At 41.8% G+C, this 15999-nt stretch overlaps 1 protein-coding gene across 5 annotated transcripts in view; it reads left to right on the plus strand.

Annotated features, from left to right (window-relative positions):
• MAP4K3 (mitogen-activated protein kinase kinase kinase kinase 3) overlaps positions 1 to 13919 on the plus strand; it is a 79641-nt gene extending 65722 nt beyond the window's left edge. For all 5 annotated transcript variants that reach the window (XM_082757167.1, XM_082757168.1, XM_082757169.1 and 2 more), the window contains 7 exons: positions 1545 to 1648; positions 2494 to 2665; positions 5245 to 5313; positions 5432 to 5524; positions 7389 to 7459; positions 10425 to 10480; positions 12526 to 13919. In XM_082757167.1, coding sequence (XP_082613293.1) covers positions 1545 to 1648; positions 2494 to 2665; positions 5245 to 5313; positions 5432 to 5524; positions 7389 to 7459; positions 10425 to 10480; positions 12526 to 12613 — 653 coding nt within the window. In that variant the 3' untranslated portion in view covers positions 12614 to 13919. The remainder of the gene's footprint in view (positions 1 to 1544; positions 1649 to 2493; positions 2666 to 5244; positions 5314 to 5431; positions 5525 to 7388; positions 7460 to 10424; positions 10481 to 12525) is intronic.
• Positions 13920 to 15999: the final 2080 nt, after the last annotated feature.

Below are 15999 nucleotides of genomic sequence, written 5' to 3' on the forward strand. Positions count from 1 at the left end.
AACTCCATTAAATGAGGGACATGGTGGTATGCTCCTCCGTAATCTTATGGTTTCTACACTACCAGGCACGGGATTTAACAGGAGTGCCGTGGGGGTTGGCACGATGAGGGCGAATTCATTGTTGTGCTCAGAGACAGCTCAACCTAATAAGCCTGGAGCGCTTCTTGCATGACGGGCACTGGGAATTTGTGATTGTAACAGGGGCAGCTGCAAAAGAGAGGTCTGAGGGGCAAGATCCCCCACCTACTGCCCTGCTTACTACGTGCAGCCTGAGTCTCCATTCCTGCTGGCAGCGTGAGGATCCCTTTGGCCTGGGGAAAGCAGCAGTGCCATAGGAGGCAGAAAAAGACCAGAAGTTCTGGTCTTGTTTCTCCTGCTTACAGGTGTTGCTAATTGCCTGTTTTGTGGTTTCTGCTGCTGAGTTCAGCCTTACTGAGGGCCATGCCAAGTGCTGTTTGCTGCCTTTTGCAGTTGGCTTGACTGAAGGTGAAGGAGAACTCGGGTTAATGACATTGAGCTTTTGTGTTTCAGATGCCAGTGGATTGTGAGTGGATTTTCTTGGCAGTGGAGTAGCATGAGCATTTTTCATCTATGTACATAGTACTGGGTTAGACGCTTGTTATTTGAGCTCTGTTGTTAATTGCCTGGTGGCTGGCTGATGGTTAGTTTACTGCAAGTTAACATCTGGTCTTTAGGTGTAGTTGTACAAGGTGCGAAGTAACGCTTGTTGTTCCTAAGCAGTGCCAGCATATCCATTAGGGAGTGAAATGTTGTCATTACTGTAGAATTCAAGTTGTAAAATTCCAGCTTTCACAGTGCCCAATTTTCACAACTTTATTGTCCTTTTTACAATTCTAAATTGAACCCTGATAAAAAAAAAAAAAATAGAAATGGAGCAGTCGAATGAAAACTGATGTCACTTTAAAACTGTATTTCATGCTGGTCAAGAAGTGCTAATCAAAAATACAGTATGTGGCTTTCAGACTTAGCATTGTGGTGCTTGAAAGGCAGCTGAGCGGTTCTCAAGTGACAGTGGCTGTTTAGTTCCTCATGGATAATTGTCCATGTCTCATCAAAAAAGCCATTCCTTAATAGCTTCTCGTGATAATTTGGAGAGAGTTTAAGCAAACCAACGTGTTAGAGCACGATACCTCAAATGTTTGTGACTCCCCTTTTTATTATTAATTGTCTAAAGTAGTAAATCCCATCTACTGTTTCAGAAAACAAAAACCAATATTATTTCGAGCTGAAGCGGTGAAACATGCCAAAGCTCTCTTGTGAGAGTTGTTTGTTATGGCTAATTTGGCACCAGCTGCTTGCTGTTCATGCCCAATGGAAAGGCAGCCCCTGCTCCAGCATGCTCCGTGCCACCATTTTTTAAGTATAGATGTTGACTTTTCAGCAGCTTCCCTTCATGAAAGATTAGGGTAGGGATGGGAGGAGTTATTTTCCAGAAATGTATGGACTGTTATTTAGCTGAAAATTGTTTATGATTTATAATTGCTTAGTATACTAATGTACCCTACCTCTTCTTTTTTTGGCAGTGAGGAATCCCTACACAGGCCACAAGTACCTTTGTGGAGCACTACAGTCTAGCATTGTTTTGTTAGAATGGGTTGAACCAATGCAAAAATTCATGTTAATCAAGGTAATGCTGCAATAAGGTGAAATACTCTGATGTTCATTTCTATTTGTCTTGTAATGATTTGTTATGAATAAGTATTGGCTATTGCTTGTGTTATTTAATAGCATTAAATAAGTAAATAACTGAGTCATTACCATGCATTGACTTTTCTCACAGTTTCTGCTTAATTACCTTGCAGATATTTGAAAAGCTATTTTCAATATGCATTTACTGACTCAAAATGTATATAGGAACCTTGTTTTTTTCTTTTGTGGTGCACTTCAGTTGAAGAACAAAGCCCTCCTTGCATGAGCATTGCCTTTTAGTTGCACAATAGAAAACTCTGGCTTGCAGACTGAGGCATGGCCAAATGGAGGGGTTAGAAATGGGCCTGTTTCCATACCATAGAGAAGGTAGCCAAATATTCTGTGGTTTGAGATGCCGTAGGTGCCCAGAAATGTTTGACACCATCAGAAGAGATGGAACCAAGGTGCACTCTTTTTTTTTTTTTTTTTTTTTTTTCTAATGAGAGGCAGCTGCTATGACTTAATCAGCCTAGGAAGCAATGGCTTTGAGACTCCATACCTAAGGGGGGCAATCCTGGGTATAGCACTCTTGTCCTCTGTGAGCAGCAGCACAGAGCACACATGATGAAAGGCATCCCATCTGTTTTAACCAAATCGGCATGAAGACTTTCTAATTTTCTTAACTTGAGGCTTTCTGTATCTGTCTAATACTGTTATCCAAAGGAGTCGACTAAGTGTTATAAAATATACAAAATAAAACTTACTGTATGGTTTAAATAGCTAATAGCAACTGGAACTAAACCTGTTTCCCTTCTAATACATATTTTTTGTTTCTTAATCTAGCACATAGATTTTCCTGTACCTTGTCCACTGAGATTGTTTGAAATGCTGGTAGTCCCAGAGCAAGAATTCCCTTTAGTTTGTGTCGGTGTCAGTAGAGGAAGAGACTTCAATCAGGTGGTGAAGTTTGAGACTGTCAACCCAAATTCTACCTCTTCATGGTTTACAGAAACAGGTTTGTGCATGCTGTTGTGATTGCATTCAGAAGTGTTCCTTGCTCTTCTGTTGGAGTTGAAGTACTGGAAAGGTAGTTTCCTTTGACAAAACTAATGGTTAAATCATTAAAGCTGAGTGATCATGATAAGTCTTTTTTGTTTAAAGGGGTATCTGGATGTACCTGCTTGTATATGCACCCTTGTTTTTTGTTGTTTTTTTTTTTTTTTTAAAGTGTTTCTACTGTTGAACCAATTGGACTCCTGTTAGTCTCAAGGATGGAGTTGTGGTTTCTCGCATTTCCATAAATAAGTCTGTAATTGACTTTCAGTCACTGTGCTGTTCTGTGCTTTACGCTGGCGCTGCGACTTTTGTTTATTTAATAGATTTTAATAGAATTACACTCTGAGCTATTTCTTTCAAAATCACTGTAGGTGTGGTTTGGCTCTCCTGCAATAAGCCAGTAAGGTCAGAAATGGTGTTGTCAGCCTTCTGTTGGGAGGGAGCACGTTTCTATTTTGATGTTTATGGAATGAGAAAACAACAAGAACCACTGATAGCAGGGAACCAAGCACTTGTCCATCACTGGTCTGGGTGCTGTAAAAGTAAGGAAGCCGCCTTTGGTGCAACAGTAGAAACTCTTGCAAAGGAAATGTGCTCAGAATTATTTTTCTAGAGCCGCAAGGATCTCTCTAAACATAGCTACAGTAGTGAGCCAACTCCAGTTATGGCTTGCAGGGTTAGAAGCAGTAAATAACTTAGTTGTTATCAGCCATAGAATCTGTGTTGATCCACCGTGAATTTGTGTGTTGCCCTGTGCTGGCATAAATGTGTGTATCAATCTGGCTAATTGGATACTGTGGAATTCACTAAGTAGTAGCTGGCATTGGAAAGATGCCTGCTGACTTTCTTGCTGCTGAAAAGGATATGTCAGAGTGACACAATTAAAAGAATTGGTACAAAACCAAAGTGATCAGTGGATGGCCGATTAATGCACTTACTACATCAGAGTTGGTGCATTTTATTTTCAAGCTCATGTATATTTATGTGCCTGTGACTCCAGTGGAGTCAATAAAAATAGCATGCTGAGGGGAAATTCTTTGAACCGTAACATCTTGTTGTCATTCTTCTTTCAATATTGTCTTCATCAGTATGTAAATACAAGAATAGTAATCCCTTCCCAGTTCCTTTTTTTTTTAATGTTGGTAATTTAACACTGCTTTGTGCTTTCCAGAAATATTTCTTAAGCTTCCTTGAGTCAGTTGTGTCTTCCCTTATTGTGTCTGTGTTGTTTTCTTCTATTTATTTAACACTAATTTAAACTCTTATGTTGTATTGGTTTTTTCCTGTCCTCTGCTGGCAGTAGGGCGATAATGCAATCAAAAAGATTTATTTCTTTTTAATGAGGAAAGTGTTTACCACATGGTCGCAAATATTTTTGTTTGACATTTGGCATTTGTTTGTGAATTCTTTCAAGAAAATGTCTTTATCAGACAATTAGCTGGCAGAGACTTACCGCAGGGGCTTGCTTTCTTCCCTTCCCATCCCTCTCCTGTTAGCTTCAGCCAGCGAAGTGCATGTTTCTACATTACATGATGTGTTTGCACAGGTGTATATCCTCCAGTCTTTCTGTTGCATGCTTTCATCATGCCTATATCCACTGTTGGTTAAGATCACGCATTCAAAACTGGTTAAGGTGGTTAATGTATACCTTCCAAGACACCTAACAGCAAAAAAGAGATGGAGAGGCCATCTCGAGGAGCACACTTCTGCCATCATCCTTGAATTTTTTGGTTCTCAACAGTACCATGGAATTCATTATGTATTTTAGGTAACATGCCCTAATTTCTCAACTCTAACAGATTGATTGAGTTTCTATTTTTTGTATGAAAGAATGCCTACAGAATCACTGGCAGCAATGTGGAGTTAGTAAAAGCTGCTTTTTGTGTAACTCCAAAGTTAGCAAACAAATGGACCAAACTGCACTTCTCTTTTGAGTTGACATGTCCACTGATCACTTGTGGGTCAGATCCCCCTGTTTTTGCTGTGATGAAGACTGCTGCAGCTGTAACCCAGAAGAAAGGAAGGTAACGCTTCCTTTCAAAGTTTGGAGAAGGAAATTGTCCCCCAGTTTCTAATAACTGGGGGTGGAAAGTCTAAAAAGAGCAGCAAGAATTAAGTTCTAATTTTAAAAGTCCCTAGCAAGATGTAGAAATAAAGGCAGAAGAAAAATGGACTGAAACAGCATTCACAGTTAGTGTGAAAAGCCTCAGATGTATGCGGTTTTTTGCAACAGCAAATTAAATGAGACTAGTGGAGAAAAAAGAACAACAATGTACATGAGTTTGCTTTTGTGACTTGGCTCAGAAAAGCCTGGATTAAGTCCATACTTGATAATATTACAGCTTCAGTTTTCTCATCACAGTCAACAAGTTGGATCAGTGGACATGCCCTTCTAAGAGAAGAGAAATGTCACTGGTAAGATGATTGTTTTAAGTAGATAAAAAGACACTAACCCATTAAATTGTCTCAACTTCTAGAATTCAGTTTCAAATTCATGGTAATTTAGTTTACAAACTAACACTCTCGTTTTTCTTACAGACACTACAGAGACAAGTGTTGTACATGTAACACAGCTGGAGAGAGATACCATTTTGGTGTGTTTAGATTGTAAGTTTCAGTATCAATGAAATATATCCATGTGCATGCGCATGCATACTGTATATCTTCAAATTAGGTCATATATTGAAGATTAATTCTTTGTTGATGTATCCTATTTATTGTCTAGGCTGCATAAAAATAGTGAATCTGCAAGGCAGGTTAAAATCCAGCCGCAAGCTGTCATCAGAGCTCACATTTGACTTTCAAATTGAATCAATAGGTAAGTTGTTTTTTGTTATTAGTATTGAATATTTGATTAGATTATTTACTATTACAACACAGAATTACTTGAAAACTGTCAAGTCTTCCGGTATGCAAAACATTATCACATGCTCACTTGGAGCTCGAAGGCTCAGTGAAAGGCTCAGCATGCTGCATAACATTCTTCTCTGGGAGCAGTAACTCCGGAGTCTTCCCTGATGAGACTAAATAGTCTGGCAATATGATGGAGACCTTCAGCATGGAAAACCTTAACGCAGCCTGCTTAAACTCTGTGACTCACGCATGGCCAACTCATTCTGCGTGTGTGTTCATGCAGTCCATTTTTATAAAGCAGCTCAAACAAAAAATGTGTATACGTCACACTTAACAACTGGCATTGTTTATGTATTCTTGTAAAGAATCTGAATTTGGTTTGTGAAAGACAGAACGCATCCATTTTGATAGTTTTCAGTTGGTTACGTACCTGAATTACATCACCTGCTTTTGAAAACTTGAGCTTGTGAAACTCCTGAGGAAGTTAACTCTCACAAACAGAGAAGCAGACGAGAAGGCAGCCCTTTCTCTGTTGTAGCCTCAAACCAAAAGGCTGGAAACTGCATTGCATGTGAGCTTTCATGGTCTCAGAGGCATCTACAGGATGCATAAGCTTACTGAATGGAGAAAATCCTCACCCTGCCCTAGCAAATCTCCCAGTGATTGTAAAGAGTTTTGAGGGATTAGGGAAGGAAAGAGATGAGGCACCAGGGCAGGAGAAAGCTGAGTTGGAACGGGGAAGCTTTGCAGAGGGAGGAGTGGGGGGAGTGTTAGATTGTTGGGAAGGCAAAGGCAGTTCTAGTTCCAGGCTGTGGAGTTGATGAGAGGTGGGACCCAAGGTTAGGTGATATGGGGAAGGAATTGTGTGGAAGAAATAGTTTGGAGCCCCGGTGGGAAGAGTGGGACAAGGTAGGATGTGTGCATAGGTGGAGGGTAACACCAGAAAAGGAAGAACAGTGAGAACAAAAATAGTAGAGAGGTGGAGGGATTTCCTCCTGAGGAGAAGCTTAAAAGTTTCGAACTAGTAGTTCGAACAAACTCAGAGGAAAGGACAAAAAACGCTGACATGGAAAATGTTTTTTTATGGCTTGTGTTGGTTAGGAATGGGGGAAAGGAAGGAGTAAATGGACTTGAAGCTGCTCACTGTGGGTAGTACCTCTGCATGTGCTGTAGCCCTGCCTCTGCTCATCACAAATGAGCTGCTGCTGGCCTGTTCTGGCCAAACAAGTGTTTCCAAAGAGCTCTGCTCTACTTTCTGCATCCCTGCCATAATTGATAGAGGCAGGGTGCTGGATGCAGGTAGAAACAGATTGTTCTTAGGGACCTAGATGCTTGTGCCCCTCTCTTTGAGGAAGGCCCTGGACTCGTTTCCTTTCACAGGGTTTGAATGCAGGTGGCTGTCGTGTGGTTGTGTTTGTGTGACAACGGGAAGGGCTGGGAGGTAGAGGTTTCCGTAAAGCTCTGCTCAGCTGTTGCGTAAAGACCCTATTAACCAACAGATGCTTGGTGACTGCAAAATATCACTGCAGTATGCCTGTAACTCTTATGTTGGAGCTCAATGTATATTTTCAGCAAGCATTAGAATGGAAGAATGTTTCTTTTTTTCACGAGAGGACCATTTTTAGGGCTAAATATCAGACAGAAAGGTCTTCTCCTAGTTAGGTGAGAATATTTTTAAACCCTGCTCTTTAAATAAGTAAAGTCTGTGTGCACAAACATAATACAATAAAATGTGTATATACAATTTTTGAAATAGCAGCCATATGCTTTTGGCCTTGGAAGTGTTGACATTACGCCTGAAAACTGATTCCAGTGTTCTTTGTTGTTAGTCTGTCTACAGGACAGCGTGTTAGCGTTCTGGAAACATGGAATGCAAGGAAGGAGTTTTAGATCAAATGAGGTGAGTACTGCATTGCATTTTGCTTCAAATACTAGTTTTTAATATAAGTCAAGCTCAAGACAAATGCATGAAAAGAGTGAAACATTTCAGTAACTTCTGAACATGAGACCTGGAAGGTGAAGTCTCATTCCAAGTGTACCTCGTAAGCTACAAACTAATTAGACTTGCTGTTCCAAAGAGGAAACCTTAAATGTTGGAGTATTTATTGAGAACAAAGAACCTTTTATTCCTTCCTTGATGGAATGCTGCATGAATTAGCTGAGTTGGGGATGCTGTCCTTGTAACTTGGTGGGATAAGATGCCCATGTTGCACAGATAGGGGAAAGCAGTGGAGAATCTAGCCAAACAAAACAAATTGGAATAGGTCAAGATTTTTTCTGCTAGATGGGCCACACGTTTTTGAAAGGAAGCTTCATGAACAGATCAGAAATAATGGAGTGGTGCCTCTTCTCTAATTGGAAAGTGAGCTGAGCTGGAATGCTGCAAGGCCCTGGCTGATACGAAGCTGTACCAGGAGTCACTGTCAAGTCTAACGTAGAAAGCAACAAGAGACCTGGCGGAGTTGCCATAAAATGTATCTGAGCCTAATTCTTGGTCACATTAGTCATCTTCCGCCTTAATTGCTTGGAAGACCAACCTCAGTAGTCCCTTAGCCTCTCCAGATGGATACCAGAATTTGGGCTTTGCCAGTAGGTGCATGCTCCAGTGCTGAGCTTTAAGTGTTGAATGAGTCGCCCATTGTTTGTGGTGTTTTTTTTTTTTTTGTCTCCTCCATGTTTACTTGGCTTTGGAGTCCTTTGAAGTTTTTAGTGCTCATTTTCAGAAGAATTATTTTCCATCTGAAGAGGTTGATGTAAAGGTTATTTTCTACAATTTCTGTGCAGTCCCTTTTTTTCAGCCACTTAAACAATGTCTAGAAATTGTCAGACCATTGTAAATACCTTTACGACTCCCTTTTTCCTGCTGCAAACTTTGTGCAACCAGGTGTGAGTGAAAACACTGTGCTCTGCAGGATTTTCCAGAGCCTTTTAGTTTATTAAAGACTGCTTGCAGACTTAACCAGCTGTTTCATCAGTGTCACATTTGCTGAGAGATTGAGCTCATTATGACTAGTTGTATTTTAATGTACACGTACAGTCACACCATGCCAAACTTAGATACTCCGTGTTGTTACACAACTCCATTTATTTGCACAAAGCCACAGCTGACCTTATCTATGCTGACAGTAGTTCTGCCCTTTTGTGGCAAGTCGGACCAGGAATTGGAGTCAGACTGCTTTCTGACTTCCAAATGTACCAATGCTTTTTGTGGCATTTGTGCATGTTTGATCACCAGGCGCGATTGTCGTTTTCCCAAAAACTCATAATGTTGAGCTGCAGCTCCCCTGCTGTTAGCACAGACCGTGAGGAGGAGATGACGCTGCTAGGCACTTGTCCAACCCCAGGCTGCTGCTAGCAGCATTCTGCAAGGCTCAGCGTATTACTCCACCCATTGGCACTCAGTAGCTCTGATCCAGTTGTGAGAGGACGTGCCCCAGAGTGCTGCAGCACAAATGGATGCTTTATATTGTTTATATAAACCATAAGGAACTCTGTCATCTTGGTTTGTTGTTGTCAAGCCAAAGCCAGCACCTAAATGAAGAACAGACGGCAGAACTGAGCTGTTGTCAGAAGGACAGCCACCCAAAACTTATTTTTTTCCATAGAACATACATAGGGTAAGCTCTCAAGCTTTTTTCAATTCCTTATCTCTCCTGCCTGTACTAGTACATTCGTTACTTGGTGCGAATATTTTTGTACTGTGTGCTAAGGTAATTAAAAAAAAAAAAAAAAAAGAATAAAAATAAATGACCAGCCTGACTTCGCAGCACATTTATCTTTGAAGACATTGTTAGTGGAGATTCTCTAGTCTAGTATTAGCCGGTCTAATTGAGGATAATTTCACCTACTTGTAAAGTTGCTTCACCTTTTCATTCCACAGCTGTGACATTCCACAGTGGCTTGATTTGATTGATTGGGAAGAATGAAACAACAAAGAACTGTCTGAATTCTGAGACAAGACTCTCGGAATTTGGGCCAAAATGTACAGGCTCAGCCCCACAGCAAGCAGGAAGTAACTTACTTCAAGTGGGGAGCTTCGCTGATGTGAATTAAAATTTTTTTCTGAGTTTGCAGTGCCAGAAGTGAATTCATGAAGTCGGCTAATGCTGCTAGGACCTGGGGAGGAGAGAAAAATCTCTTCTGTCCTCAAAAACATGAAATGTGGCTGTGTAGAAAGGGATCTTTGTAAACACTGCTTCCCTTTCACAGTATGACTTGATATCCTTCGGAGTATGCAGTGTGCTTTGGTTGACTTTAATTAATAACGTGCTGTTTTCTTTGGTATTCGTATCATCATAAAGATGTATCTCAAATACAATTCACCAGCCATATACAAAGCTCTATTGCACTAGTCTGAAATGTCCAAATACTGTATTTTCTTTACACAGTGGGCATAAGCGCCACAAGTTCGGTGCTTTCCCTGTTCAGGTTTTCAGAAGACTAACTTCCTGCATCGTCGTTATGATTCAGAATTTCAACCATAGGTATTTTTTGTGTCACTTACCTGACCCATTTCCAATGTCTGCTGTAGGGTGAGACAAATGACACCCTTACAGGTACCTATTTCGATCATGGCTGTGAAGAGAACTGCGCCAGTAGCAGCTCAGGTGCTGTGCTGAGCCTGTTGATTGCAATTGCTACCAGAGGAACTCGCATAACATAGCAGGAATTTCAACAACCAAACCACCACGACCAAAAACCACTTAGATCTCGTTCAAGACTTACAGTTGCATTGAACTCTCTCGCTACCTTAAATGAGCAATAAATGGGTAACATCATAGTCAATTCTTTTCGCTAGTTTGATTTTAAAAATAAAAATAAAAAAGTGTACTTAACATGTAAATACTTGTTTTATTTTTGTCTAGATCACACAAGAAATTTCTGATAATACGAGGATATTCAGGCTTCTGGGATCTGACAGGTATGAAGAGAAGCGAGCATGGCATGCTAAAATAGAAAAATGTTCTCCTTCTACCTTGTGGAAGTTCTTTGCTTGTTTCTTGTGATTCCTTTTCTAGCCATCTTACTCATTCCTTTGTGTACATGTTCACCTTTCAGCCTTTTAAATTTACTTTTTTCTTAAAAAAAAAAAATTCTTCTGAAAGTGTTTGTGGGCTTCCAGAAGTACTTGGCTGTAGTAGGAAGCTCGTACTTGGCTGCAGTTACAATATCCAGGAGTGTCTTTCCTTTTTAGCACCATAATTCCTTTGTTTAACTGTTGAAATCCTTACTTTCAGATGCTCTGCTGCAGTAGCTCATCAGTATCTCCCTCTTAGGAAAATAAATAAATTAGATGTCTTGCTTTCGCCCTCAGCAAGGAGCTCTGATGGTTGTCCTCTCAACAAGACAGCCCAGTTCTTGAAGAGCTCTTCATAATTTTTAGCGTAGCTGTTCTTTGGCGTTTCTTTTACAGGACACAAATGCTGTGTCTGTCTGACCCATCAGATCTAAGCTTGCCCAGTCAGTCACTGCTATTTTAGGAGTGTCACTGACTTCCTCAACTTTCTCTGCCCTGCTGTCGAACTTTGTACTTCTTTAACAGCCATGAAAGCAGCAGATGTTCTGTCTTCTGGGGAGCGCGTGCTGACATGGTGGTTTCACCAGTAACATACTCGTGTGCAGTGCAAAGCCACATTTTGATTTTGGAGAATTGCCTGTCCTCTGCCACTTGCAGGAAACGCGCTTTCTTGTTGCATCGTGGCACTACCAATAAGCTTCAGAGCAACCAGAGGCTTTCCTCGTGTTCTGGTTGCCCAAGCTTGGTGCACAGCCCTGTAATTACCTCAAACATCAGCGGCACCAAATGGTGCTGTGGCTTTGTCAGCTGCCTACCTCATGGCAGTTTTTGCTGGCTGGGGGTTGAGGATTCTCCCTTACGTGCAATACCTGGTAGCTTTTTGGTAATGAGTAATTGTAAGCAATACTCATCTCTGACCTGAGGGTTTTACTCTCCCTGTGCCAGTGAGGTGTGCGTGGAGCTCGGCTTTATTGTGTCACTTCTCAGGTGTTGAGAGACGGCACAGCTCACTTTAAAAACAAGCCTGGCTTGAGAATGGAACATGACATTGCAAATCATTGCCTTGGAGAACAGTGTCCTCTTCTCCAAGGACTGTTCCATCTATTTCCATCCTACACTAATAGTCTCCCAAATCAGAGATCATGTTTAAAGACTTCACACTGCGATGAAGCCGAATTGCAAATTTTTCAGACCTCGTTTTGGTTGCAGGTCTGTCGGATTTTGTGCTGGAGCTGTGAAACCTTTGCCAGTAACACGTCATTTCCTAGGCAGTTCATAGGAACTGGGGTTCTGAGAAGCCAAGAAGCCTGGCATCAGTGTGATGAAAGCTGGCGTGCTATTTTCTCCCAGCAAGCCGGGAATCCCTCGTGGCATGAGGTGTCATGCCCTTTATGGAGCACATTTAGCAGAGCGTTAGTTTTGAAGCAAGCAACCTTTTTTTGGGGTGAATCCACAATAGCTGGATTTGGATTTTGGGGGTTGTTTGTGGAGAATTCACTACACCCTGCTCCATTGAGCAGTTATAGCAGTTCTTGCCTGATTAAACATCTCAAATAGTTTGTGAAATTGACTTTGGATTGCTGACTTCTCTCCTTTGAAGAGAGCAGTCTGATGCAGGATATCCCTTATGGTCCTTGCAGTGGTAGTAGAGATCCAGCTAACCCTGTGTCCTGTCTCCAATGTTGGCCAAAAGCAGGTGGCAAGAAAAGAGTACAAGAGAAAACTCTGCATATAATGATGCTTGCTTTGAGAATTCTCTCATTTCACAAATTTTTGTCTCTCTGGGACTTGGCAGGAAGTTTCTGTGGATGTAGGGACTGTTGATAGCTTACATGGGCTAAGGGAAAGGCTAAAATCACAGAAGACTGAACCTTGGTCATCTATTGTGTCCAGTGGCCGGGGCAGACTAAGGTTGACTTGACTTTGTTGCTGTTTTGCTTTCATTTCAGGGTCGTGGTGCTGGAGAGTAGGCCGACAGACAACCCAACAGCCAACAGCAATTTGTATATCCTGGCAGGGCATGAGAACAGTTACTGAGAACAGCGCACGGCAGCTCACCATGACAAGATAGCACTCCTGCTGCGGCGATCATGGCTGGCTGAAATTGCACAAAAGCTGCAGTGACCCGACTTCAGTTACTTTATAATTTATTGTGGCATGAGAGAAAGACGAGACTTGTTTGTGGTATGGACACATAAGCATTAAGATACCACGGAAGTGCTTGATTTACTGTTATGTAATCTTTGTACATATGCAGTATTTTTCAGTGAAACTTCGTGCTGAAGACCTACACTGACTTTCTGTAGATAGTAGTCCTCCTGTTAAGTACAAGTGTCTTACCTGTACAGATGTAAAAGTCACTGAGGATGCAAAAATGAAATCGGGGTACTATTTTAAGGACTTGTCGTGTGTTTATTATAAAGTGGGATGCTAGCAACAAATATAGTTCATTTAACAACACTATTGTATTTTATTATATGTAATTTACTAATACAAATAAATCCTAACTTTTAGAAATTGTAACCAAGGCTGTAATCAGATTACAATCTTGTTTTAATTTTGATGCAACACACTGGTGTTCATGTTTGCACAACATATTGAGATGTGATGTATTTAGTCACAAAGGTAAGCTGTGACTTTGTGGATATGACTTGGGCTTCAAAGATCCCCCTTTTTTTCCTTGAGTTTACTCGGGTAGTTTTCTTTGTGAAACAAACCAGTTAAACACCTGTATTTTTATATTTAATTAAAACTCTCTTTACGATTACTTCTCTATGCTTGAAAACAATACTTCCTGGATGGGTGTCAATCCCAGACTAGTGGTACCTTCCTGTAACACTGCAATAGGTGTTTGAATTATTAGTGTATACAACGATAAAAATTAGTATTACTCTTCATCTTACTAAATAGTTTCATATCACGATGAAAAGCAGCAACATTCCACATTGTGGAAATGGCTCAAAGACGTTGTCATTTTTGACTTTTTTTTGGCCTTATAACCATTTTCACACTTCTTTTTTTCAATTTAGGATGTTAACACATGGCCAAAATAATTTAGTTACTACCTCATTCAAACAATACAATGGTTACTACGCATCACAGGAACTTAGTTTTGATCAGAAGTATTTTTGATTGCTATTTTCCAATGGAGTATGTAAATGCCAAGTTTTAGCAAAATGCACACATTTGACTCCTTTTTTGTATATGTTCTTTATATTTTATTGTGATAATATACACTAAAAACAAACTAAATTTAAAGTGATTTATGGCCTGCATTATTGTTGTGATTGGTAATGCTTTGAAATATGTTCCCTAATGTATATAATGTAAAATAAACTTTTTTTAACATGTTGTTGTACAAGTAGATTACCACCTGCACTAATTTCCACAGAAGACTAAAATCTGTTGATGGAACATACTGAGTCTTGGATTCTGCTATTAAATGTTTGTGCCAAATGCAGAAGCTGGGCATTTGTGAATGTATGAATGATCAGGCTGCTGGAGGTCTGCTGCATTTAGACTAGCACTTGAGGGTAGGTATTATTAGTCTTGCTCCCCCTTAGGCAACAAATATCTGTGTTTTGGACACATATTTCCAAATTCCAACTTATTTCATTTTTTTTCCCCTTAGAGTAACTTAGCCCCTCCTCTCTTGGTTGCAAAATTTGATTTTTATTTTTTTCAGCAGGGTTGTTTTTTTGGTTTTGTGCCTGTGAGTTGTTGGCTCTGCTGGCCCCATCTCTTGCCTTGCGCTGAACCTCAGTTACGCCTTGTGGGAGAGGTGGTGACACCAGCCCCGCTGCAGAGAGGCTGAATTCTCAGAAAAGGCGAGAAGTTCTGGGTGTTTTACAGCACATTTGTACTGCTGCTGCTCAAGGGGGGATTTCCATCCTCCCTCCTGTCAACTATTCTTCACTTCAACATGCAAAAAGTAGCAAAATTTGAACAAAGTACAGTATGGCTGATGTACAAATGAGAGCTCCCTAAACTTGCTTCCTCCTCTTAGGTTTCTGCAGCAGCTTGGGCCCACTGGAGTGTTGTTTGGGGCTTTTGGGCCACTGCTGAACTCCAGGCAACAGGAGCTTGAGGAAGATGGTTTTTGTTTTGGTTGAGCATTTTTGGTACAAGGATGCATGCTGGGCTGCAGCTGGGATTGATCACCAAAGTCAAGGAGGACGGGGAAGTGGGAAGGGGATCGTTGTGCTAGGACAGGCTGTCTCAGATTTACTCTTACAGCCAAGACAACTTGGCTCCCATGTGCTGCTTTCCAGCCTGGAATAAGAGGAAGAAGGGAAGGGTTCCTGCTTGTTTTTGAGGGATTATTCTGTTGCAGGAGTTGGGGTCTGTGCTGCAGAGCTGCCTCTCCTGCAGAACAGAGCTGCTCTGCTGGCAGCTGCCCTGTGCTTAGCCCAGGAGCCTGGATAAGCAAAAGGTAGAGCAAAAAGTCGCCTTTACTACATTTGCAATTGCCACAAACAGCTTCCTCAAGCTTCCCCCTCACTGGGAGCTTCCAAAACCCCTACCTTGATGTCAGATGGGATCAGAATGTGTGTGTGGCTGGCTGAAAGGAGCACGGCCAGAGCCAGGAACACAAATCACAGGCCAGATGAGCTTACAGCAAGGCATCTGCCTACAGCTAGTTCAAATAGCTTCTCTGGCAGATTGAGTGGCTTCCCTTTTTCTCTCTCCTCTCAGCCCCTTCCATTCTGGCTGCTAGTGTTGGCTTCTAGCTATCGGCCCTTGCTAATATGGGGAAGTGGCTGAGCAATAGAGCACTCGCCAACCTGGCAGCCAAGCTGTGAGCAGCGCAGGGGCTGAGGTTAGGTCCCACCTCAGGCTGAGCTTCTTGAAGAGAAGTGAGAAGTGGGGTTGTTCAGTTCCTTTGCAGAAAGAAAAGCCGAGCAAGCAACCACAGCCTTGCACCAACAGCCCAAGTCATGCCTGCTCGGGCAATGCCGGGGGCTCAGGTGGGAGATGGGATTTCCTTCCTGCCCAGGCCCCAGCATCATCCAGGCCATTCACTGGTATTTAGGAGCCTTAGACCAAAAACCTGGGGCCTTCATCTCCATAGAAAAGCTGGCAAGTAGAGCACAAGTGTAATTTTCACCCAGCGCTGCACATACTTGATAGCAGTTGAGGTGTTACGCCTCAGGATCTTAATGCTGACAGACTGAATTTTCTCCATACTGTGCTGAGCACCCCAGCCTGCGAGATGCTGAGATGGCGTCCCCAAATGTGCCAGCAGCCTGCTAGGCCAAGCAAACAGCTCTGAAATGTGAATCCCCCTCCTTTCATCGTGGTCCCAGCGTGTTCAAGGCAGAAGCCTGACTCCTTCAGCCAGCAGCATCTGTCTGGAGGAGAAGCGCCACAGGCAGAGCTGCAGGGTGAAGACGTCTCTTTCTGAGAAGCTCCATCCATTATAC

Source organism: Aythya marila (assembly GCF_965140915.1).
Source record: "Aythya marila genome assembly, chromosome: 3".
Lineage (NCBI taxonomy): Eukaryota > Metazoa > Chordata > Aves > Anseriformes > Anatidae > Aythya > Aythya marila.